The sequence below is a fragment of the Hippopotamus amphibius genome, chromosome 3 (assembly GCF_030028045.1).
Source record: "Hippopotamus amphibius kiboko isolate mHipAmp2 chromosome 3, mHipAmp2.hap2, whole genome shotgun sequence".
Taxonomy (NCBI): Eukaryota; Metazoa; Chordata; class Mammalia; order Artiodactyla; family Hippopotamidae; genus Hippopotamus; species Hippopotamus amphibius.
In genome coordinates this window covers 43,664,291-43,689,603 of record NC_080188.1, presented here as the reverse complement: position 1 = coordinate 43,689,603, position 25,313 = coordinate 43,664,291, and the positions used below count along the sequence as shown (strand labels likewise).

Below are 25,313 nucleotides of genomic sequence, written 5' to 3'. Positions count from 1 at the left end.
TTAACTTTTAATAATATTAATTAATGAATAATTTAATCTAACAGTGCATGGAAAATATTTTAACTAGGAAACTCATCTTCTTTCTTATAATACTTCAGTGGAACGGAAGAACTTCCTTTGCCGAAAGGAATAAGGTCTTGACATTTATGGCAAACACATTAAGAAATTGGCTATTGGGTCTGTTGAGCTGTTTAATGCACTGTAGTGTTCATCCAATATTTAATTATAGGAACAACACCAGGTGATCCAGAACGTTAGCAAATTCCTCCACCTCATCACACACTATCCCCAGTGATCTTTCTTCAATGTAAATCAGAACACAAGTAAAACTCCTAAAATAGTGTCTCATTGCACTTGGAATAAAATTAAAAGGTCCCCATGCATCAAAAGGTTCCTTGGCCTTACTTACCGCTGCACACCTGCTACCCTTGCTCCAGCCACTCCGGATTTTTTTTCTTCTTCCTCTGTCCTGAATATACAACACTCATTCCTGCCTCAAGGCTTTACTCTTGCTTTTTGTTCAGCCTAGAAACCTCGTTCCCCAGACCTTCTTCTCTCTGGCTAATCTTCCTACCTAAACCAACTTTCCTGTACCTCTCCATATTATCTTACTATATTTTCTATATAAAATTATCATTGTGTAAAATTACCCTACTCAATTGTTCACTGGTTTTTGTTGTTTACTATCTGTCCCCAAAAGCACGGAAGCTCCATGAGCCAAAAGATTTATCTGTCTCATTCACCTCTGTAACCCTACCATCAAGAACACTTTCCAGCACAGAATATACTCTTTAAATGAGCAAATGAATGAATTCAAATCATAGCAGCCTACAATTATGGGGTGATTTAGAAGTTAAAATTTGTTGCAGCTAGTTTTCAATTTTATATGGTTCTAAATTTTACAAAAGACCCCCCCTTTTTCTTACCTGAAAACACAAGACAGAGCTTAGATTACCTGGGATAAGTTTATCTACTTCACTTTCAAGCTGACATAAAACGTGTTTTTAAATGAAGGCTGCTTTTCTGTTCCAGATAAATGGCCTTCACAGAAAGTATAGCATTATGAAAATGGGAAAATTCAATTGTCAATTTCAATTGGGGCCCAGGTCTAAGAACGTAGGTTCTTGAAGTCAGTAGGAGTATCAGTGCTTCTCAACCTCTACTAATAACTATTGGTTGTTAATTCTTTAAGACTATGGGAGAGAGAATAAGGTGAGAGGAGGAGACTACAGAAAGTCAAATTTCTTATAGAAAGGGAAGAGAGAATGACAAACATCAGTTCTGTTAATTATCTAAGCAGAAAGCTAATCCCCTTGGAAAGGGGCTCCAAAGATAACCACTGCAATGGCTTCACCAGTTCCCATCAAGGACTCCTGGCCAAAGGAAAGCTGTAGCCACTGAACCCCAGGGGAGCTCACTGCAGTTTCCAATACTGCAGTGACTAAGGACACCTAACGACTGTAACCACCTCCTCAACAACATTCCTTTCTTCTCAGGTTTGCACAGATGTGATTCCATCTGGAGCCTTCCCGACACAGCAGTGTTTCACTGGTCCCTGAAAATATGCTAAAGACAAGTATCATAATCTCTATAATATGAGCCCTTCGCCCGCCACTGCGTCTCCTCTGAGGAGTGGAGTGAGAGCCACCCAGTGCTCGGTGCCCATCTGGCTGAGCCGTGAAAAAGAAGTACAGACATATATATACTACCAACTGTAAAATAGATAGCCAGTGGGAAGTTGTTGTATAACAAAGGGAGTTCAACTCGAGGAGGGAAGATGCCTTAGAGGACTGGGACGGGGAGGGTGGGGGGGACTCGAGGGGGGGGAGTCAAGGAAGGGAGGGAATACGGGGATATGTGTATAAAAACAGATGATTGAACTTGGTGTACCCCCCCAAAAATAATAAATAAATAAATAAAATTTAAAAAAAAAGAAAAAAAAAAAGCAGGTGCTGTTGTACTTTTTCGTCACTGTGAATATGAAATAGCTTTGAACACTGAGGGAAGCTGTATGTGAGTCTCAGGATGAAAATCAAAACGACGAAAAAGTCATCTCAGCTGAATTTAGCTGACTCACGCCTATATTACACATGTGTAAGAAAAGGATTAGGGGATCATTCAATCAAAAATGTTTCTTTCTAGATTTCATTTTAAGGCTGTCATGGCTGAGCAGTTTCAAACTTCTACATGGATTACTCATTTCATCCTCTTACTCTCTGACAAAAAAGTTTAAATTCAGGTCTATCTCTACAAAAGACCAAGACTTCAAAAACAGAAATTGAGACAACCAAGTATATTTAAAGATAATAGGCAACAGATAGTGCAAAAAATGATTACAATACACTTTAGAAATTAGCCTTAGGCCAAATTCCACCAGGAAGCCATGGACAGGTTTTCAGATAAGCTGGCTAAATAACAAGTATCATGGAAGTGATAACTAGATAAGAAGTTACAGGGTTATGTAAGTAGAAGTGTCTCTCTGAGAACCTGCAAGGAATTTCTACGTGTACTGCATTCACTACAGCCTATAAATGGCGATTTCACTTAAGGTTGATCCTATAATGGCGAGATGTTATTGCATTATTGATAAACTTGAAAAAAAAAGGCACTTTTAAAGAAAGTTGTACCACTCTGCACAGTATTTCCTCCAGAAAGTTACACCTATGAGATAAAATAATAAGATTTTCTTATCCTCACAGGTGATTCCATACTCACATGAATTAGAACTAACCCATTGCATTTGATAAACACCATGTCAGTTGTAAATTTTCTCAAGTACAGAAAAGGAATAAAAGGTGATAGAAAAACAAACCAATCTAAGGTAACCGGGGAAGATAACTGGATAATGAAGGAAAAAAATCCTCCACAGCAACAAAATAGAGATTATTTATGTAGATTTACAAGTAGATGAGCTCCAGATGCATTTTTTTTTAAATCTACTTCTCCCCAGGTGTTTTTTGCTTAATAAATATAACATCCAAGTTGGAATATGGTTGAAGCATTGAATCACCTAAATTTTGGTGATGCTCTTTCTTCTGCTGTTAACTATTTTGAGCTATTTTTCAATAAAGAAGCCACTACTGAAATCATAAGTACATAGGCTTGGCAGAGCCAGAGAGAGAAAGTGCAGTCCACAGATTTGTTTCTTCTGTTTTCCCAAAACAGAATCTCATAAAAAATATGCCCTCAAATGTTGTCACTATGTAGCTGTCAGAAAGAGAAACTCTTCTCCTCTTTATATCTCTGAACATTAAACCCATCTCTTCTGCTACTGGGAAGTTATATAGCTCCAGGAAGTCTGAGGCACCATCGCAACTGTTCAAATTGTATCCAGGCAGAATAATCAGTCAATCAGAAAACTTCAGTTCCAGTTGGATGGAAGTTTTTTGGGCCAACTTGGAAAAGCATACAGAACAAGTTTGACTTTACTGCCAAGATCATTTCCAGGACATTGGCTAATTAATTATAAAAGCTTTTTCAAAACAAATTTGAGCCTGGCAACCTTATTTTCCTACCCAAACAGAGAAAAAAAAGGTTAAAAAAATAAAAGCCTGAGTTTATTGTGTTTTTCTGCCACAACTTCATCTTCTTAGGAAGCTCGTTTTCTTCTTCTCACCCTAAAATGATCGAGGAGCTTTTGTATCTGAAGTTAATAAAGTTGTAGGTATAGAAACTGGAAATAATCAGTTTGAAATTGTACTCTACCTTTGGTTATAGAGGAGATCATAGGTCAGTTACAAAGCTTCTCTTCAAACTTTTTGGTGGGAAGCAAAGAATGGAGTTTCTTTCTCTTTGGGGGGAAGAAGGGCTTATTGGATGAACTATGGCTATTGTATTATAAACGAAGATGGATAGTTACTCTTATAATGATATACTCATCACCTGCATTTTCTGGCTTTGAAAACAAAAACAACAAGACTCCTGAATTAAATCTTCCTGGTTTCATCTTCACGTGAACCTTGATGACTATAAGATGTCGGTGATAGGCATCAGAGATTCTGGTTTTCAGGACCACACAGGCTTTGTAGCAAAATCCACTCCCAAAATCATAAATGTTCCAACCTATTTCTTCTAACATTGCAATCGAAATCTTATGTAATACACATCTTAAGCCATCAAACTTCTTCTGCATAGGCTCAGATATGAAGACACCCAAGAAGGCAAGACACTTCTCTCAGCATTTACCAGCGGCTATTGACAAATTCCTGATAAGAGAAGAACTGTCCCCAATAAAAGAAGCCTTCCTCACAAAGTGTCGATCAGATATTTCTAATTCTGCCTTATCCAGGCCCCTGGCAAATCTCATAATCATAATGTTGCTTGGTAAATACTGTATGGAGCCAAAATGTATAAAAAGGAAAATTCTCAACAAATCCTACTGGACTGAGTTTTCCCTTTCACTACTGGTTTGAACCTACCAATAAATCCAATATTTAAATGATATTCTCCTACAGTATTTCAAGAGGTGGGCCAATGGTAGGGAGAAAAGAGTTAGCCATATTAGCATTTAAAGCAGGGGCAGCTCTAGAAGTCAAGAATTAATCTCAATGCAGAAGGGGAGGTAATAAGCCTAACCAAAGGAGAGTCTCTCTTCTGGGAAACACATGTAAATTAAGATGAGAAAGGTTACACCAGATTTCAGAGAATCTTAAAAGCTGGGATATTCTGAACTTAACTTCATATAAGCCTTTATATGCTTTTGATCCAGGGAAGAAATATAAAAGCAATAATATGAAAAGTGTATTGAATTGGGAGAAAATGGGGACAGGATAAATTCCCAAGGCTTTTCCTAGCAATCTGTTCTGAGGTAATGAAGGCCCTACTAGGGTGCTACTGGTTAGGAGGAGAGGGAAGAAAGAATCCAAAAGTCATTTCACAAGAAAGAATATAATTTCACCTTTCCTGCACTTTTGAGAATTCACCAAGGTCTAAAAAACCTGTCAGTTAAAGAGGAACATTGCTGTAAACAAGGCTTCATTGCCTTAGGAATATATGATTCAGATTTCCTTATTCAGGTAGAATTTTCAACCAGTTAGCCCATATAACTCATTTCATTTTTAATGTAAAGTGCAAAATTATACCTGGTCACCATTTTCTACTAGTTTCAAGCCCAGATACCCACCCAACTAGGAAAATGGCCCAGTTTCTATCATATTCTTTTTTAAAAAAAGCAAATCAAGATCCAAAACCTAATCGCTTTTCATTTCAAATAGGTTACTTACTATATGTTTTAATAGAGAAACAAATGTACAGCTAACAAGACTGTCATTACCTTTGCCTGAAGTATCTCCCCAAAGTTAACAACTGCCAGCATTTCCTAGCCCTTTACAGTTTACCAAAGCACTTTTTTTAAAATAAATTATCTTATTTAATCATCACAATAAACTGGAGGTAGGAATTACTATTTTCTAAAGCTGAGAAAACTGTAGCTCCAAAGATTTAAACTGCTCAAGTGAATACATCTGTAAGAGCTGGAGTCGAGACTGATTCTTATCTTCTGAACTTCAAATCCCTTCACATATTGCTTCCCCTTCCCTCAGAGAGAGTGAAAACAAAAACAAAAACAAAAACCCATCTTCACATATCGGTTCATTTTAAATTAGAGGACCATCATTTCTAATCTTTTCCCAGCATCTTCTAGATATACATCTAGTCTTACATTTCAAAGAAGCAGGAATTCTTTGCTTACCTGGTCCTTCTCTGGTTTATCAGAGATGTCATTCAGACTGGAAGAAGTCAGATTCCTGTGGGTCATGGCTGGGCTACCTGGAAAAACAGAAATGAACCCTAATTAAAGACTTCTTGTCAAGAACACAAAGACTGGTTGTACACGTCATGAACACTAGTAGATGACGATGGGAATGGTGATGATGCTTGAGCTACATTAGGATTCTCCTGAAGAGTTTTCCAGAGTTGAAAAGTTAGTTTAGAGCACTAACATGGTTAAATGAAAAACATGTAAAATCCCAAATACCTTGTTTAAGTCTTCTTTCCTGGTTCTATTTCAAGATAAGTTAAACTTTCAAAGAAATGTGTAAAACAATAAGCATAAAAATAAACTTACTCTGGGTTTGGGTTTGCCTATTATTACAGCCCTTTACACACATGCTAATCTACTTATTTCTACTACCTATAGAGATGGGCTCTTTCCTCATGTCACTAGAGGCGGCCCCCGGGAAAAAAAGGCCTGGACCGCCTGTCCCCCAGCCTCTGCAGTCCTTCCTAGGGCACCACTTGCTCTGACCAACCCAAAAAGCCATCTACACTCCATTCTCTGGCTGATGCTTTGATCAAGAATATTTCTCCTTATTAGGTATCTGATCCAGAATCCCCATTCTTTGCCTCAAAGCAGTGTTATCACAGCTCCCCTTATTTCCTGCATTCCCATTTGCCAGACTAAAATAAGCATATCTCCTCTTCCCCCTTGACATTGCCAAACTTCTTATTCACGCCAAGGGTTGGATTTCACCAGGAATACTCCATGGGAACCAAGCTCCCCAGCTATAAAGCTGCTGTAGGTAAAATCCACTGGCAATCCGGCCAGTGACTGCAGACACGGTTATACGGGGAACAGAGAGGAGGGACATCTAGAAGAGGGGTAAACCATGTTCAGATAGACTGGTTAATCAACAAAATGCTGAGCTTTCATTCTGCAGTTGAACCTGAAGTTTCTACTCTTACTAAGCAAAAGAGTAACTTTTCAAAGGCAGGGTGTTTGACCCACCCCTGCAGGGTGCTGAGTAATGCGTTCACCACTTAATCCTCAGCGATCTGACTGCAGTTGGTCTTCACACCAAGAGGACAAGGGTTGAAAAACAAGCACCCAAGTTCGAACACAGCTTCACACTTGCTTCCACATAATTCTTTAGATTACAGATTTCCACTCCCTCAGACCGAAACTTCAACACATAATTTTACAAAAGACCAAAATCTACCCCCTAATAATTTAATGTCTATATAACAGCAGCTCTTTAAATTATATAATTGTCATTAACTACTAGATCAATTTTCTTGAATTGGCAAAACAGGGTATTTTCCACTCTGCTGCATTTCATTGAGTAAGCATGGCCTCGATCTCTTAAAGCCTTTACCTCGTAGGATGTTTTATTCTAGGAAAATTTGAGCACAGAGCACTTTTCAAAGGAAAGTAACATCTGAAAAACTGCGTTATGAGCAAAATTAAAAGAACCTCTTTGAAAGCCACATTTTCTTCTCTGAACTGCATACTAGGCTTCTAGTGTCCACTCAATACAAAAGACACCAGGTACAAACAAGAATGCCTGCAAATAGCACTATTTACAATAGCCAGGACATGGAAGCAACTGAAATGCCCATCAACAAATGAATGGATACAGAAGATGTGGCATATATATACAATGGAATATTACTCAGCTATAAAAAGGGATGAGATGGAGCTATATGTCATGAGGTGGTTAGACCTAGAGTCTGTCATACAGAGTGAAGTCAGTCAGAAAGAGAAGGACAAATATTGTATGCTAACTCACATATACGGAATCTAAAAATGGTACTGATGAACTCAGTGACAAGAATAAGGATGCAGATACAGAGAATGGACTGGAGAACTCAAGGTATGGGAGGGGGCGGGGGGTGAAGGGGAAACTGAGACGAAGCGAGAGAGTAGCACAGACATATATATACTACCAACTGTAAAATAGTCATTGGGAAGTCGTTGTATACCAAAGGGAGTCCAGCTCGAGGATGGAAGATGCCTTGGAGGACTGGGGCAGGGAGGGTGGGGGGGACTTGAGGGGGGGGGTCGGGGAAGGGAGGGAGTACGGGGATGTGTGTATGGAAACAGATGATTGAACCTGGTGTACCCCCCCCAAAAAAAAAAAAAAAAAAAAAAAAGAATGCCTGCAAATAATGCTGGGCTTAAAACCAACAGGAAATGATGAGTACATACAATTTTATACTTTACATTAAAAAACAAAACTAGTTTTTTGCACTAAATGGGTGAAAACTCTACCTGCATCTGAACTATATATTCTTAAAGCAATGAAGTCTTAGCAATCCCTAATCGTAAGTTAAAAGCAGTTTATGTAAATGAATAGACAAGACTGACTTCTAATTATTAAATCAATTCTATGTAAGCAGCAATACTGAAATGAATTTGAAAGCAATTTTTCATTAAGTAATTTAAATTTCCTGGGCAATATCCTAAACTCACTGATTTGCTTTGGAAATTCTTCACAGATACTATGAAGGTACATTTCAACTCAAGCACTGTCCTAACTGCTGCAAAATATGAATAAGTAGAAGTCAAACAAATAAGGTTTCCATTATAATGGTAATCCTGATCGATGTCACAGATTTTCCAAGAAACTTCATATACTGTCTCATTTCTCTCATTTCTGAATGATAGTTGTAGGATGGCTATCTATATTTGTACTATATGGGGCAGGGGGGTGGGGGAGAAAGGCACAGGGAAAAGGAAGATGCAGGAACCAGATGGGGAAATGAGGCCAAAGTCAAGAAACAATCACATCTATTGTTCCTCCCAATCTTATCTGATTCTCATTAATAAAAGCAATATTAACAGCTTCACTGATGTTTAACTTTGTAATACACTGAAAGAATTCAGAAGTCAACACTTTTAGGTAAACCTTAAGCAAGATGATCAGCACCCTCACATCTTTTCCCACCTCCCTCCCTAGCAAACTCTCCACCCCTCCCTCCAACATCCTGAGTCAGAGACAAATGCTGCCCAGTGTTCTAAATCAGTGGTTCCCAAAGTGTGGCCTCAGACCAGCAGTATCAGCACTACCTGAGCACGTGTTAGAAATGTAAATTCTTGAGACTCAACCCAGACCAACTATATCAAACTCTGGGTAAGGGGCCTTGCAAGGTTGGTTTTAACAACCCTTTGAAATGATTTTGAAGCAAGCTAAAGGTGGAGAACCATTGTTCTAAATAAACCGAATACCTTAACCAGAGGCCACATCCTAGTCAGAATTGAATTGAAAGAAACATATATTGATGTAGCAGGAGAGGTAATGCTGATAACCTTGTCCACCTCCAAGTCACTGCTCCAAACTATCATATCTCAAGCAAATCATTAAGTTAGCATCTTTGTCACATAAAAACACACAAAAAGATCATACATGGCCTTTCGTCTAAATCCTCACCTACACAATCCAATAAAAAATTTGTTTTCAGAACTCACTGTTTAATCAGCATTTTCCAGACACATATCACGCAAATCAAAAAGGACAAGGACAAGAGATTACAAACCAGATTATATCTGGGAATCAGAAATTTCCGTGTGGCACTTTAGCAAACCTGGGAAACTTATACAACAGGTCCCTCACAACATTATACTGTGGATATTTTGCACCTAACAGTCAATAAGACACATGGTCAGGATAAGTCAGTGTTTTCTAGAGTTTTGGCCTATAATATAAACTCATTATAGTGCAATCTTGAGTGAGTGGGGGCAGCAGGGGCAAACATCATCTTGTACCAAAAAGGTGAAATACAAGTCCACCCAAAAGCATGCTACTTATTGTGCAGGTGATGATTTATCTACTCAAAGCCACCACTAGGAGGCCTTTTCTATCTAATACCCAGGGAAAATGAATGTCTCATAACTGTTCTTGGTCCAAAGAAACTGTTTTTAAATTTGATTTTTAAAAAAGAAGAAAAAGAATAAGAACCAGCCTTGAGTGTACAATCATAATTAATTTCCATATCACTGTATTTTGGCTATGAAAAAAAGAAAGCTTTGGAGAAGCGCATTTTCAAGCAGTTTCACACAATCAAAAACAATTTCATTTTCAAAGTACCTACTTGGCAGGTACACACTGTCTTCTATAAAAATTAATGGCATGCTGTACTAAGTTTGAAAATCATTGTTATTCTTTAGCATACATGTAGTAATTCATAAAGTCCTTTGCAATTATATCTATTAGATAAAATAAAAAGGGGTAAGAAGAATGTACAGCATAGAAAGATGATACTTGGATATGTACATATTAGGTAAAAATGTAAATATATATGCAATGCAATGATGCATAAACTGACCCCCCAACTCATACCTTTATAATCAGCCTATAGAATATATACTCTGTACCCCTACTGACTCACTGATACTCTTTTTTCCCCTTTATTGACATAACAAATCTACTAGAAAATGTGTATATCTAAGGTTAAGGGTCAACTAATCTTTTTGAGTACTAAGTACTTCAACTTACATTGTTTTACTTAACCCTCATATAAACATTTTGAGATTAGAATTATTATTATTATCACTTTATACATAAAATGAACTTCAAGGAGGTTAAGTTCATGATCACACAGCAAGTGGTAAAACTATAATATAAATCTGTATCTCTTAATACTAATCCCACTGCCTCTGAGGGGGGGGGAACTGGTCTCTCTCTGTTACTTACATAAATAAACATATAAACTTCATCATTTCTAATGAAGAGAAAATATAATGTATAACTTCAAAGAATATATTCTATTTCCATGCCTATTACACGCACTATAAAACCACCAAGGATGTTAACGGCAGAAATATTCTTGGTTTCCAATTTAGCTGTTCCCAAAGATAGAATGTGCATTTCTTTACTTTTCATTTTTATAAAGAAAAGGAGAAAAATATTGCACTCAGCTACTCCGCTTGCCACAGTGATTAAACAGTAGCCCCAAACCACAGCTCTGTGACAAAGAAGAAAGGATACTAAAAGCTACAGCAAAGTAATTATAAAAGAAATAATGCCACATGCTTCTGAATGTCCTAATTCACAGTCATAGCCAAGTGTCTATAAAATTCCACAGTGTACACACAGCCAGTTCTCCATTATTTCCATATTTGGTTTTCCACCTTTCAAGGTACCCCAACTGCAATTCCTTCCCATTTCAACCACTAAAAACGGGAATACAGCAGGACAGGGAGAATAAATCAGTTGGGATACTGACAATGAGTCTGAGAAAGTCTAGAAAGAACGGCTGAGACAAGCGTGGGTTTTGTCAGATCAGTTTCCTACTCTTCCATGGCAACAGACCATCCAGAGCTGTCCCCACCAAAAATAATTAAAAAAGAAACATGTCATCAAGACCTCCAAGCTATTCTCACTGCCCACCTCCAAATAAAATACAAAAATATTTAAAATATAAATATTAGACTAAGGAAAGCTTAAAATATTGTCAGAAAGAGCTCTTTGAAAGAATTTCATAGCTAACAGAAAATCAGTTTGAATATTGTTGCTTGTACAATGTTTAATTATTTCGTTTTATTTAGAGGATTTCTGTTGTTTGTTTGTTCATGATTTAATACAAAGTAAACTCCAAGAGCCCAGAGCTAAGGCCCTTGGTTTGTCTTGTTCACAGTTATAGCCTCAGAGCTTGGCACTAGTGGCACTTAATAAATATTTGTGAATGAATGAATAATAGCAACTGGGTATCATTTTACTTCCATTTGGAGTTACTACTATAAACACTACTGTTCAAAGTCTACTTCCTATGGAGGGAGATGCTGTGTGCACACTCCAAGAAACTTCAGACTTGGAAAGCCTTAGAGTAAATAAGGAAGAAGTTTGTAGCTGGCCCAGAACTAACAGCATGGAAAGACCCTGCCAAACTGGCTAACAGCCTGTCAGTCAGTCAGCAGTGGGTACAGAGGTAAGAAGCAAGGAAAGGGAGAAAAAGAAGCCCCATGTGCAAGAAGAATCAGATGAAAATGAGAGGAGAAATAAAGAGAAGATGTCAGGACCTCACTGAAAGGAAAGGAGAGCCTTGGGAAGAGAAAAGTCTGGGGGAACAGAAATAACTCAAAGACTGTGACTGGCTTGGAAAGTAAATCAAATATGGAGAAAAGAAGATCCAGTTAACTATCAAAGTATGTGAGTCAAGTTCTAGCCAAAAGCTGAAGTCATCCCCAATATATGGGGCAAGGATAATGGAGAAGACATCCTTATAGAAAGAGCTGGAAGTGTGCAGAGCCCAGACCAAAGAAGAACAAACACAAAGACTATTCTCTCTTTTAAAGACCATTCCCTACTCTTTTGAGACTTCTGCTATCCATGTGCCCCCTTGGTAATCTATCCATTGACCTCGACTTTCTTGACCCTATTGTCTCCTGTTTTTGAATTTTCTGAACTACTCTGTGGGCTTTTCCCAAGATTCAATGTTAGGGCTTAGACACCTCAATGTCAAATACACAATATTCATCTCTTCTAAGTCCTTTTATATTTCAACCAGCAAAAGCAAAATGCTCTAGCCATAGTGACTCCCATTCTAATAATATTGCACTGCATATTTAATTTTTATTATGATCTAAAATAGTTTAATTTTTTAAAGACATTTCGCTCTCTTTCTGCACATACACAACACACACAGACACACACGCACGGCATTTTAAAAATCTCTACTCAGCTAAGGACACGTTCAGAAACAAACAGGGTCTAGAAACTTTACTAAAATAGGAAAGTCCCCATCAAGGACTTCAGGGAAACTGTGGTCCTTATGATTACATACAGTAGTTGTAATTCTATGTGTGTCACCTGCGCATGCATGCACGCACACATACACAATATAAAACTATAAACCAAAAGTTATTCTGTCTAAAGAATATAGGTGGAAGTATATAAAATAATGTGTGACCTCATCTCATGAAAACTGAAAAAGAAAAGAACAATGCCATCAGCAAGACTATGTTAGTTAGTAAAAGGGTAAATGAGAAAGACTGATGCAAGATTATGACAGAAGGAAAGAAACATCTCACTGCCTTCATTCCAAAAAGGTACTGACCCAAAGTGATTTTACTAAATGCCTTTATGCCAAGTTGAGGAATTTCAATAGGTCCCTGCAGCCCATCATCCCAAGCACACGTACCAGTGTCTGATTTCCTAATTTGGGCCTACTCTCTTGAATCTATATGTTAATACCTGATCCAAGCTATAGTAAAATTTCATTAATTCAGATTAATGGAGAAATGCTCTGAATTGATGAAGTGTGTAAGTTTAAAACAATTTAAGAAGGCTACCAATTCAACTTAGTATACAACTTGGCAAATGAGTTTATCCCTCTCACTTCCTAGATACTTTTAAAATAACAGGTTAAAAAATATTAAAAACAAAAAAGTATAAAGCCACATTAATGAAAAGAACTGGTAGAATACCAACAGAGACAAGAGACTTCAAAAACTTTCTAGAAGAAAAAGAACAGATAAGCATATTAGAACTTGATACTATTTGCACTACATAGAAATTGCAGTGCAAAATACATGCAGAAAGACATGGAGTCAAAAAAGAGATCTTCCATGCAAAACCCTGAAGAAGTGCCACACTGGAAGAGGCCAAGTACAATGGAGGCCCAAGTAAGATGCAAGGGGAAAGAGAGGAGTTCTTGGAAAGTCAATGGACCAAAAGTTTACTACCACCCCAGTGGGCAGCATACCCAGCAGCTGAGGCATCTACACCACAGGGCTCTTTGCTGAAGAGGGATTCAGAAAAGACTGGGCAATCAGTGCAGCAATTTGCACCTCACAGAAAAATCTTCTGAATTCTAGAATTTAGGGGACACCTCAGGATGACATTTCCTACTCACTCTAAAACAAATCCTCTTACTTAAATACAAATGGACAAGTGAGACTCATCACATATTTAAGAGAGGAAGCCCAAGACTAAAACACACACACACACACACACACACACACACACACACACACACACACACAACCCAAACACCACAACTTCTATAAAAGAATTACAATTAGAAAATTTAAACAAAAATTTTTACTGGTTTGCAAGAAATTTGAGAAGATAGTTTCCATAAAATATGGATAGAATGTTATGAAAAATAGAATAAGGAAAATGCTTTAGAGTTATAATTGCTTTTAAAGACTACGTATGATTGCAACATATGCATACATATGGGTTAGAAAATAAAATCAAGCAAATCTTCCAAAAAAGTAATGGTCGAGGAGGAAAAGATTCAGAAAATATGAGAGAAAAGATCAGAGGTACAGAGGATCAATCCACAAAGGCCAATCAGGAGGACTATTAAAGAGTTCTACTAAACCGGAACAAGGAAAATGAAAAAGAGAATATTATCAAAGATGATATCCTAGAGCTAAATAAAGGACATATTTCTTCAAATTACAAGAGTCCCTAGGGAAAAATAAATAAAACAAACCACATACACACAAAACCCAGCCCTGTATGTAAATGAATCATTACAAAACTTCACAACACCAAGAATGAATACCCTAAAATTTCCTATCTAGAGAGAAAAGCAATAAGAATTACACTTTAGAATTCTATTAAGCAACACAAAATAGAAGAAGAGAGTGGAACTATGCTTTCAAAGTTCTGTAAGAAAAATTATTTTCAACATACAATTCTATACTCATCCAAACTATCAATCAAGTTTGAAAATAAGGAAACTTTCAGAAAACAAACAAAAAAACCTAAAAAATGTCCACCTTTATACGCCCTTTCATACAAAGTTACTTGAAATGCAATATGGCAAAATGAAAAAATAAGCTAAAAAAAAAAGAGAGATAAATGGTCTCCTACTCAGGAAAACAATGAAAGTAAATGCCAGAATAGCAGCTGTGCAGCAGGTCTGGGGGCAATGGTGTCTCATGGAGCCAGAGGGTGACACAGGGAAGAGAGGAGACAGAAAGGAGGGAGGGACCTGCAAGAAGGAAGTATCTACAGGGCTTATTAGTGTCCCTGAGGTACTGAAAGGGCTTGGGAATACAGTAATAATAGGTAATTTGAAAAAAAAAAATGCAATTTAAAACTCCAGGTTCAAAAAAATCACTGTACAAGAAAGAAAATGTAATTATAATCCACGACATAGCTTTAAACTGTATTCATATCGTCTTAACAATATAAATATTATTTATGAATTGCTGACTTTAGAATCAACTGATAAAGCACAAATGTATTTATAGATAGAGATAAGAATGTAAATATAACCAATATTGCCAATAAATAGAAGTACCAATGATAGAAATCTGAAATAAAAGTGGCAAAGAGAGGGCCAAGGAAGGATAGGGAAGCCAATACCCTTTTCTGACAAGGTAAGCAAAGATTCTGCTCATACTTCCTACAAAAAGAAATAAAACTTAAATTTACTATCTAAAATTACAAATGTAATTAATAATGAAACTAAGAATAATGATACAAATGTATTTGGAGGAAGGAAAAATGTTTGTACAAAATAAGTAAAATCTTTTCTAGCAAAGACAAAATTAATAGGAAACATCTAAGACTGATACATCAGAAATAGCAAGGTCAACTAATCATATAAAGACATGAAGATAACCATGGCAAAACTAAAACAATTTAAAGTGTTAAAAAGGATTGCTACAAGGGCAGGTCTGGGAAAAAGGAAGAAGAAGCAAAGAAGTCTGTTTTTCATTAGAAGTCCTCTGTGTTCTTCAATTTCATAATCATTTGCACATAACACTTTAATAAAAAACACAATACATATGTCTATTTATCATATGATAATGTTAATTAAATCTACTTTTATTATTTTGAAGGACCGGAGATTAAGTTGAAACATTACTGACTAGAAGACAATCTTGGGAGTTTTAATTAAAATCAAAAATTTTTCTTGATATTAACATAGAGATCAAGATTTTCTGAAGTTTAAAATCAATTTTTTAGTAGTTTTAACATGCTCCATGAAATAATATTTACACTATTTTTTACATGATGGCAAGGGAAACTTTTCCTGAAGGCTCTGTCTGAATTATCAAAGATTCATATCAATAGCTTTAGTCAACAAAACACGTATATCCAAAAATTCTATGCAAGGAAAAAGAAGTATGTGCAGAAAAACAAGCCATTTAACACAGTTCTGCATCTGCAGCCAAATAAATATATAGAGATGGATGTTGTTATCAATGCTGACACAGATATAGTTTATTAGTATTATACAGAGACATAGACATGAAACTTTAAAAGAGTAATAGACACTTTCTGGGCCTCCAGCTACAAATGCAGCCCCTCCTAACCACTCTTGATTTACGCTCACAAAATGTGACCTGGAGAAAAGCCATTCAATTGGCTTCCTCCTGCAGTAACTCCTCATGGCCTTGCTGAGGCACATCCATTTAGCTGATACACATTGGGCAATCGGTGGTCACAGGTCACCCACAGCTCAGAGAACAGCCTCCAGGAAAGAAGGGAACAAGGACCTCTGGGCCCATCATGCCCCTATCACATACGTGGCCCTGAAGACTCTACACATTTAAGGGTCTGAGCAACAACAAAGGCACCATGTGTAACAGAGAAGAACAACCTGACTCCATACTGGATCTATTTCTTCAGCTCTAACCTTTGTGCTCTGTTGCTTGTGCTTAGTCATGCTGGCTCTGCACTTCTGTGTAGTCAAACAGTAAAAGAAAGTTACCTATAGCCTGAAATATACACAATAGCAATGTCAAGGCTCTGCCTCCCAGGCTGGACCTTCAAAAGCATAACACTTCTCATTCATATAGAGTTAAAAGTTGCAGAACAGAAAACAACATTTTCTTGCTGAAGGTTTACCCTACATGGACAGCTGTAAGAACAAATGAATATCACATCCCCTCCAGGGTCTGGCCACCACCAAGAGGTCTGCAAAAACCAGTCACACCCCCTCCCTTTTTAGTATAAAAGAAGCCTGAATTCTAACTCGGGTAAGATGGTTCTTTGGAACACTAGTCTCCCATCTTCTTGGTCTGCTGGCTTTCTGAATAAAGCGGCTATTCCTTGCCCCAATACGCTGTCTCTCAATGTATTGGTCTGTCATGCACTAAGCAGTACTAGCTTGGACTCAGAAACAGGTGTATCATTTTGCCCAGTGTGCACTGGCTCATATACTCATTTTCTCTGCCTTGGAGAGGTTTATTATACAATTCAGCCAAAGTGACATCTAGGTTCCAAATGATGAAATAGCTTTGTGGCCTCAAGTGATCCCGGGGTTACCCTGGGGAATTCTGGTCAGAACTAAGAGTGCGTAGGATTTCCTTCTTATTGGAAGCCTCAAGTTGAACTGAATGCCTACAGTTCCAAGTCAATAGTGTCTCACTCCTAAATCTCATCTAGTCACCTTGTTCTAAGAAATCCCAAGGGTGAGAGTCTTTAACTTCAGGACAGAGACCTGCACGACACCAACTGCCATGGCCATGATTCTTCTGACTGGTGGGTGGGGTGGTAACTCACACCTCACCTCTTCCAGGTGAACCTCATGGGCCCGTAAAGAAAAATATAAAAGGAACCCAAGAGATAGCTTATGTCCACATGCATCATGGAAAGAAGACAAAGGTAGAATAAGAAAAGATGAGAAAATGGAATAATAATCACTTACATAATTGCTGCAAAGATTAAGAAAGGAAACACATGAGAAAGTGCCCTGCATAGATGTTCAGTGAGTTTCTTCTCTTTCCTTTTGGCCTATAATCACATGCATAAACCCCCTCTGAACTCGAGATCCTCAGAAAACCGTGAACCACTATTGCTGGGGTAGGATCTGATCATTTTTTTAAAGAAATAAATTTATTTATGTATTTATTGGCTGTGTTGGGTCTTCGTTGCTGCACATGGGCTTTCTCAGCTGTGGTGAGTGGGGGCTACTCTTCACTGCGGTGCAGGGGCTCTGCATTGCCGTGGCTTCTCTTGTTGTGGAGCACAGGCTCAAAGCACATGGGCTTTCGTAGTTGTAGCACACGGGCTCAATAGTTGTGGCGCACAGGCTTAGTTGCTCCATGGCATGTGGGATCTTCCTGGAGCAGGGATCGAACCCATGTCCCCTGCATTGGCAGGCCGATTCTTAACCACTGCGCCACCTAGGAAGCCTGATCTTATCATTTTTAATTTTCCAGGCTGCAAGATTGTAGCTCGGGGTTGAAATCACCTGAGCTGATTCAAGAAATGAGGATTGAGGCCCAGACACAGGTGTTACTCATCACACAGAGGGTATATGGTGACTTAAGGCAAACCAAAGTTACAGAGTGTCTAGCAAAAGTGTTAGTTAGATGTCTCCCTGAGTGCAGAGGTCATTAGTAATTATTTACTTGAGAAGCCTATGTAATATGTTCCTAACTAACTTATGTGTGTCCCATCGTGCTGATAGGAAGTTCTTTAGGTAATCACTAATGTTTTCTGAGAACACTGTGGTCTTAGTTCATTCTAGTACCTATCATTCTGATTTGAGAGCAATATATGCCTTTCTGTATTTCCTCCTGAAGTGGAACGGAGGGTGAATTGGGTGGGAAAAGAGACAGTGATAAAATATATGAAGCCTTGAACAATAACAAAAAATGATGCAAATTCTAAGAATACTTCAGTGGGTCTAGTTATGCTGTTTAAAGATTACTTAAATCAGTGGACAAAGGTACTTTCTAGAAAATCCACTTTCTGCTGAACCAAGATGAAGAGGGGAGAAAGCAGAGGATGAAAAAAAACATATCAGTAATAACCTGTATCAGTATCAAACAGTTTCAGAAATTTCTCCAGTACAGTACTATTGGAATTTCTCACTGTTATACATATCTCTTGCAGGAAGATAATACAGAGGGTACAATAAATTTAAATGCCCCACAGGGTAGATACTCTGGAAGGCTGGCTATTATTAGAAATGTGGCTCAGAGAATCACAGAGTTAAAGGACGCCAAGAGCACTAACCAACTTCTCTTCCAAGCAGTTTTTCTCCTATAATAACAGGCATAGCTAGTCTCCTAATGTCTGTTTATATACTTTTGATGACAGGAAACTTGCCACTTAATGAAGTGATCTGTTTTATTGTAATAAAGCTCATTCTTACATGCAGTAAACCGCCTCGATTTCCCAGGTAAGTAGTAGCATCTGGATGGACCAAGAGAGTGTATGTGCCAACCAAAGCACACACATGCTTAGAAAGAGCTGGCTTTCATTTAAATACATAGAACTTCTTAGAAATAATGTACATTCTCATATGTTCCCAAACTTTACTAAGGATTTTTGTAAGTAGAAGCCATTGCTTTACCCTTTGCAATTCGCTAGCACTGGGGGGTTGGTCTCTGCAGCCCTCATTCCCTCCCAGGAAGCTGGTAAACAAACGTCCCTTGATGAGAAAACCCTGCATCCTCATACCAGAGGGATGGGACTCTATCCTTGCCCACAGGCCCTGAACCTGGATCAAGTCATTGATTCTTTGAAAAATCATTGAAATTTATGAATCTTTGAATCATGAAAATAAAAATTACATTCAAATCCTTATCTAAAACATTAGGAGTCCAAGTCAATATCTCATTCCCTAAAATGTTCACCTGTAGGGCCTGGTTTTGTTCTTTGAAGCAGCAAAGCAAAGTCTACTTTCCTCTCTGTGTTTATATTAAGCCCACTCTCATGAACCAACTACATTGCCCTTTCTCTGATTCCTCTCAACCACGCTCCGACGGCCAAGGCAGATCCCTCACTATCTGATCATGACCCAGATGGGCTCTAGCTTCTCATTCTCTGCCTTCAGATGTGATCCACCCTTCTCTACAAGCACTTCCCACTCTGCTCAAGAGAACCAGCTTATCACCAACCTCACTCTCCCCTTGGTAAAAGCAGGTCACTTAGGAGGTCCCTGAAGTAGGTGTCTGCCTTGTTCATTGTATTTTCCCAGGACCAGCTGAGCACCGGCCAAAGAGTGGTACTTTAAAAAAAGTGAATGAATGAATTGACCATTTGAATAAATTAATATAACACCTCCAACTCTATCACTGCAACTTCATATAATAAAATTATCATCACTAAAGGGGAAGGGACACTCCCAATCCAAGGTAATAATAATCATTCTTACAAAGACAATAGTCACAGCTATCACCGAAATTATTACGAATTATAATAACAACCTACACAGCCTAAGCCCCTAGCTGGTTAAGAGGATATGCTACTTTCATACAGGCTCTAGGCACTTCCTTAGAAACACAGACAAAAATTATTCAGAGATGTCCTTTCGAAACTGGGGAAATGATTCAACCTTGACACCTACAGCAATTCCTAAAATCCAGACCCCAGCTTAAGAATATGCTATAAGAATTGAGTTTTAAAAGAATATTTTTTTATTGAGGGAAAATTTTGTTATTATAATTGGATTTATCCTGTTCTTCGTCCTCAAAAAGGATGCTGATATTGGTCTCTCCGTTACATGCACCTAACAAGACTGTGCTTTGATTTGTAACCATGGTTACTAACTTGCAGAACCCACCATAGTGTGTGGCTCTTTCTGAAGCAAAAGCTGATCATGGCCCATAATATTCTGTGTGCTCCAGCTGCTTCCTCGAGTTGATAAGAATGAGCCTTAGAAAACAGAAACATCCCAGAAAATTACACTTCTGAACACTGACTTGTTGTCTCTCATTGAGAAACACCAGGAATTTCATTTTCTGATTTGAAACAACAAAACTGAGTCATCAGTGTCCACATCTCTTATTAGCAGACAAGAGCTCTATCTGTGGCTAAAAGCATGGAGACCTGAGGGCAGAGATAATGAGAAACAGGGAAATAAAAAAAAAACACATGTCACCTGGCGTCTACATACCTGAGCCCTCCACTTACTGTGTGACCTCAAACACTTCCCACCAGACAGGCAAGCTTACATAGCAAAAGAACAACCTCAGGTTCTCATGGCTTAAAACAACAGTGATTTATTCCTCCCTCACATTAATAATGTCCACAAGGATTTGTTGGGGTTTTGGTTCTACCTCTCTGTCCTTAGGCCAGGACCTAAATGCATGGAGCAGCCCTCACTAGACATACTGCTGGTTTGAGAGAAAGGAAACTAGTAAAACATGTATTGGCTCTTAAAGCTTTCCCTGGGAGTGATACCCATCGCTGCTGCTCATGTTTCATTGGCCAAAGCAGGTCATGTGGGAACACCTAACTTCATGTGGGTGTGGAAGTAGAGTATTCATATATGCCCAGAAAAAGAGAGAGTATTCATATATGCCCAGGAAAAAAAGAGAGCTGCAACAGTTGTGAATAGCCCTAAAGTACAAAGTACAATGGTAGCATAAGTAATTAACCTCACTGAGCCTCAGCGAATTCACCTATAACAAGGGTCAGGAATGCTTACTTCATGTAATGTTTTGTAGGGATTAACTGGGACAGCACTTGGTTGAATAAATAAATGACAGCTGGCAATAGTCGTAGTTGCCTTGATAGTGGTATCTCAACCATGGATAGAATGATCTAGTCAGCAAGAAATGGATGCCCTAGCCAAGGAATCCAATTCTCAAATTCCACTATTAGCAGCCACAGAAGAGCAGCAGAACAGCCCATGCCAGTAAAGCTGGTGAGATGGGGATGACATGAAGACGATGATCTAACAAATTCAAAACAATCATCCCCGCTCTAGGTTTGCACATCACCTCTTTTTCAATCTTTTCTCTCAGTTTCAGGTTAAGTGTTCAATTAATCAACAAATATTTACAAAGTGTCTGTGTGTCAGGCACTACATTAGCCCCTGAGTAAGAAACAAATCACAGTTTTCTCCAAAAGAACCCCAAAAGAGGTAGGAATAATCACCATTTATGGTCCAAAAACAGCCTGCACACCAGCAGCACCCCTCACCAAAATAAAAAAAAAGTTAAGGAAAACTAAGTCACACAAATAAGGAAATGTAGATGAATTTGAGAAGAGTATCCAACAGTCAAAAACAAAAATGGCACTACCTATCGTTCGGAAAGTTTATCTCAGGTAAATGGGTACTACACATTCTAGTTAAGTAGATGCTACATATTCTATTTCCTTTCTTATTTGTTTTCAGGTTGACTAAGCTCTTAAAGATGATGAGAGCATATGCTGTCCATATCAACCTAATGGGACAAAGGAGATACAAGCGTGACTGACAGTGGACGGTTCGCAAATAATTTACACATAGTTCAATATTTACTAAACATCTACTAAGTGTGCGACATTGTGCTTGGCAGGGGGGATTCAGCGATGAATGGGATGTGGTTCAGGCTCTTGGAGCACTTTGCCAACCATGAAGGAAACATATTTGTACTATGGTGTGGTGATAGAGTAACGGCGGGGAGTATGAGAGCAGAAATGAGGGAGAGGCACGTTGATGGGAGGGAGGGAAAATGAGAGAAATGAAAAAAAGTCTCCTGGAGGAAATAAGAGCTTCCAGAATAGATTAAATTTAGTCAGTAAAGTGGGAGAAGCTGCAACAGCATGAATAAGAGATAGAGAGATTGAAAGACATGGAATCTAAGTATACGAGAACCCAAATATTATTGGAGCTTGTAGTACCAGAGTGGAAATGTCAACAGATGATCAGAGAGTTAAGCAGAGACCAAGTCAAGGAGCATCTCACAGGTTAGAGACCTTAGGCTTGACCTTCTCTACATCAGCAAGGCTAGGAAGCTTGGGCTTGAGTGTACAAAAAAAAAATTAGGGAGTAGCCACTAATGTTTTTTGAGCAGAGGGAGTGATATGTGTGCCTCTGTAACTTAGATATGTCCTTCTGGCAGTTGTGAAACATGCATTTCAAGGGGTAAGAATGAAGGCTAGGAAAAGAGGAGGATATTAAAATAGATATTCACGCAAGAAATAATGAGGACCCAAAGTAGAGCAGTTGTAAGGGAGAGTCAGGGAAGGTGGGAATGAACAGGAAGGGGATGGAGAATGAAAGACAAGGAGGAGTACAAGGGATGGATGAGGGGTTCCCAAGATGGAGGATGAAGTAAGAGGAGTAGAATTGGGGTCTGAAGTTCCAGGACAACTCTGAACACCATAAACATTCAGTTCACCACAGAAAGAAAAGCCATTATTTCTGAAGATTCTGCCAGTAATTTTCATCAAAGCAAAATTCTACTGCTTGCTGCCAAGAAGAAATGTCATTATTAACTTTGAAATTGATATCTTCAGCTAGAATATTACATTTGCTTTTCCTTCAGTCTCTCTCACTCACATGTGGACAGACATACTAATTCAAGTAGTAAGATCTTCAGTGGTCTCCAAGAATTACATCCAGACATTGTTTGGCCTAATAAGAGTGGTTTACTGTATATCTGCATGAAAGACTCTCCATCAGTTTCAAATTAATCCCATCTATCTCAGAAGTCTCCCGTAAAACCACAGCCCCAGCAGTTCTTTGGTAGACCTTGAACTGATAACCCCAGTCCTTCCTCACTATGGGAAAAGCTCTCTTCCTCCATCCAAGCAAGTATGCAGGAGGAGAATATTTTCTGAACACTGGCTTTGCACAGCTTCACATGGCTCTCAGCATTGCCCAGGAGGGCACACTCCAAAGTTAAGGCTACAATTTCTGTTATAACTGGGTGCAAGTCATTGGTGCTATCCACCAAACATTTCTGAATCTCCATCCTCTGGGCACATGGTAAGATAACAATTCTTTGAAGTTAGGTGTAGACATATGACTCACTTTGGTGAATGAAATATTAGTGAAAATAACATGTTGTTGCTGGACACAAGTTGTTAAAGCAGCCCGTGAGTCACCATAACTCTTCCCCATGCTACAATGATTATGGAAGCATGAACCGAGATAAGGCCTCTGCTAGCCTGGATCCTGTCTAAGCATGATGAGCGTGGCTCTCACAGTCCCACATTAAACATGTAGCAGTATGAAAAAGAAGCTTCTGTGGTGTTAACTGAGATGTTTGGGGTTAGCAAAATCCAGCCCAGCTTGACTACTAGTTGTCACAAAAGCAATGAAGAAAGAAGGTCAGGAAGACCAAAACATTAAGAGTGTTTGTTCATCTGGTGTAGAGCATGTTAGGAATTAAAAATAAAGTTTTTTAAATATTTGTTTATTAATTTAAAATAACATAATAAACCCACTGCATGTTAACATAAGTAATGTATTTTGTGAAAAATAACTATTTTCCAAAACAAAAAATCTGGCAAAAAAGAATGGCATTGTTTCACATTCTTATAAATCTCTTGCATGTATGGCATAATGAAAATACACTTGGATTCTCATGTCTGCTTCTGTGTTCAATCTGTTGAGATATGTTGTTTTGGTTGAGTGATATAAAGAAAATCCTCAGATCTGAAAGGGTCTCAGGGATACCCAGGGGTCCCCAGTCCCCACTTTGAGAATGCGTTCTGTAGTATAATCAGTCAGAAAACTTTTTCTGTACAGGGGCAGATAGTAAATATTTGGGGCTTTGTGGGCCATATATTCTCTGTTGCAACTATTCAACTCTACTACTGTAACATGAAAGCAGCCCAGACAATACATAAAGTAATGAGCGTGGCTATGTTCCAATAAAACTTTATTTACAAACCAGGCAGTATGTCAGATTTGGTCCATGGATTTTAATTGTCCATCCCTGCAACAGAGGATGCCTAAATCAATTCAATACGGGTCCTGTTTAAGACAGGTATAGCTAGTAGAGGCAATAAGATGTACCCACACACTACAACACAAAGCAGAATGAGATAAAGGTCATGGGAGGAGGCAGCAAAAAAGGTGCTTTCTGAATTCAAGGTCAGTAGAGAGTACCCCAAGGTGGGAATGTTTCAAGGAGAATCTGAGCCTTGAAAGACTGGCAAAATGTTGACAGAAAGTCTCAGGAGAAAAGAAAACATTTCAAGTGGAGAGGATGATTAGGGAAAAGACACTAACAGAGGGAACTATTCAGCAAATTCAAGTAACGGTAAGCAGCTTCTGAAACGTAGTGTAGATAAAGGGAAATACAACAGCGTGAGATGCTGCTTCCTGAACTTTAGGTCACTGTGCAATGGGCCTTGAATGCCAGGCTCAGGAGTTTGGATGTGATCTGAGATGCACTGAGGTGCCCCTGACCATTTCCACGTGAGGATGTCAGCCAGGAATGATAAGATTAACTGGAAGGCAAAGTATAGGATGTGTTTGCCTATGCCCAACTATAAGCCGTGACCCCAGATAACAGGCCAAGCAAGAGGAAATAAGGACCTGAACAAAAGTTATGACAGTAAGACCAGAAAGGAGACAGAGGCAGGCAACATGACAGAGGTACCATGTAACAGATTTAGTCCTTCACTGCGGGTGGAGGGGAAGAGAGGATTCATAATCAAAGATGACCCTGAGGTTCCAAGTCTGAAAGAAGGGAAAAAGATGGTAATAGACAGGAAGGGCAGGGAAAGGGACAGGCTTGGTGATGAGAAGAAGAGTTCGACTGCGAACATATTCCACATACCACCATCGTGCCAAACACACGTTTGAATGCTCACAAATCCCAAGCTCTCCTTGTTGGGTGAAAAAACCTCTATTTTATAATTCCAGCAGATGGTCAAAGTTTTTCAAAATCTGTGCCTCTTAAAATCTCCTCCAAGTCCCCAGTACTCTGAAATACAACAGAATTTCTAAGT

General features: G+C 38.5%; 1 protein-coding gene across 3 annotated transcripts in view; it reads right to left on the bottom strand.

Annotated features, from left to right (window-relative positions):
- SLC4A4 (solute carrier family 4 member 4) overlaps positions 1–25,313 on the bottom strand; it is a 336,115-nt gene that overhangs the window by 146,968 nt on the left and 163,834 nt on the right. For all 3 annotated transcript variants that reach the window (XM_057726750.1, XM_057726751.1, XM_057726752.1), the window contains exon 7: positions 5,690–5,766. In XM_057726750.1, coding sequence (XP_057582733.1) covers positions 5,690–5,766 — 77 coding nt within the window. The remainder of the gene's footprint in view (positions 1–5,689; positions 5,767–25,313) is intronic.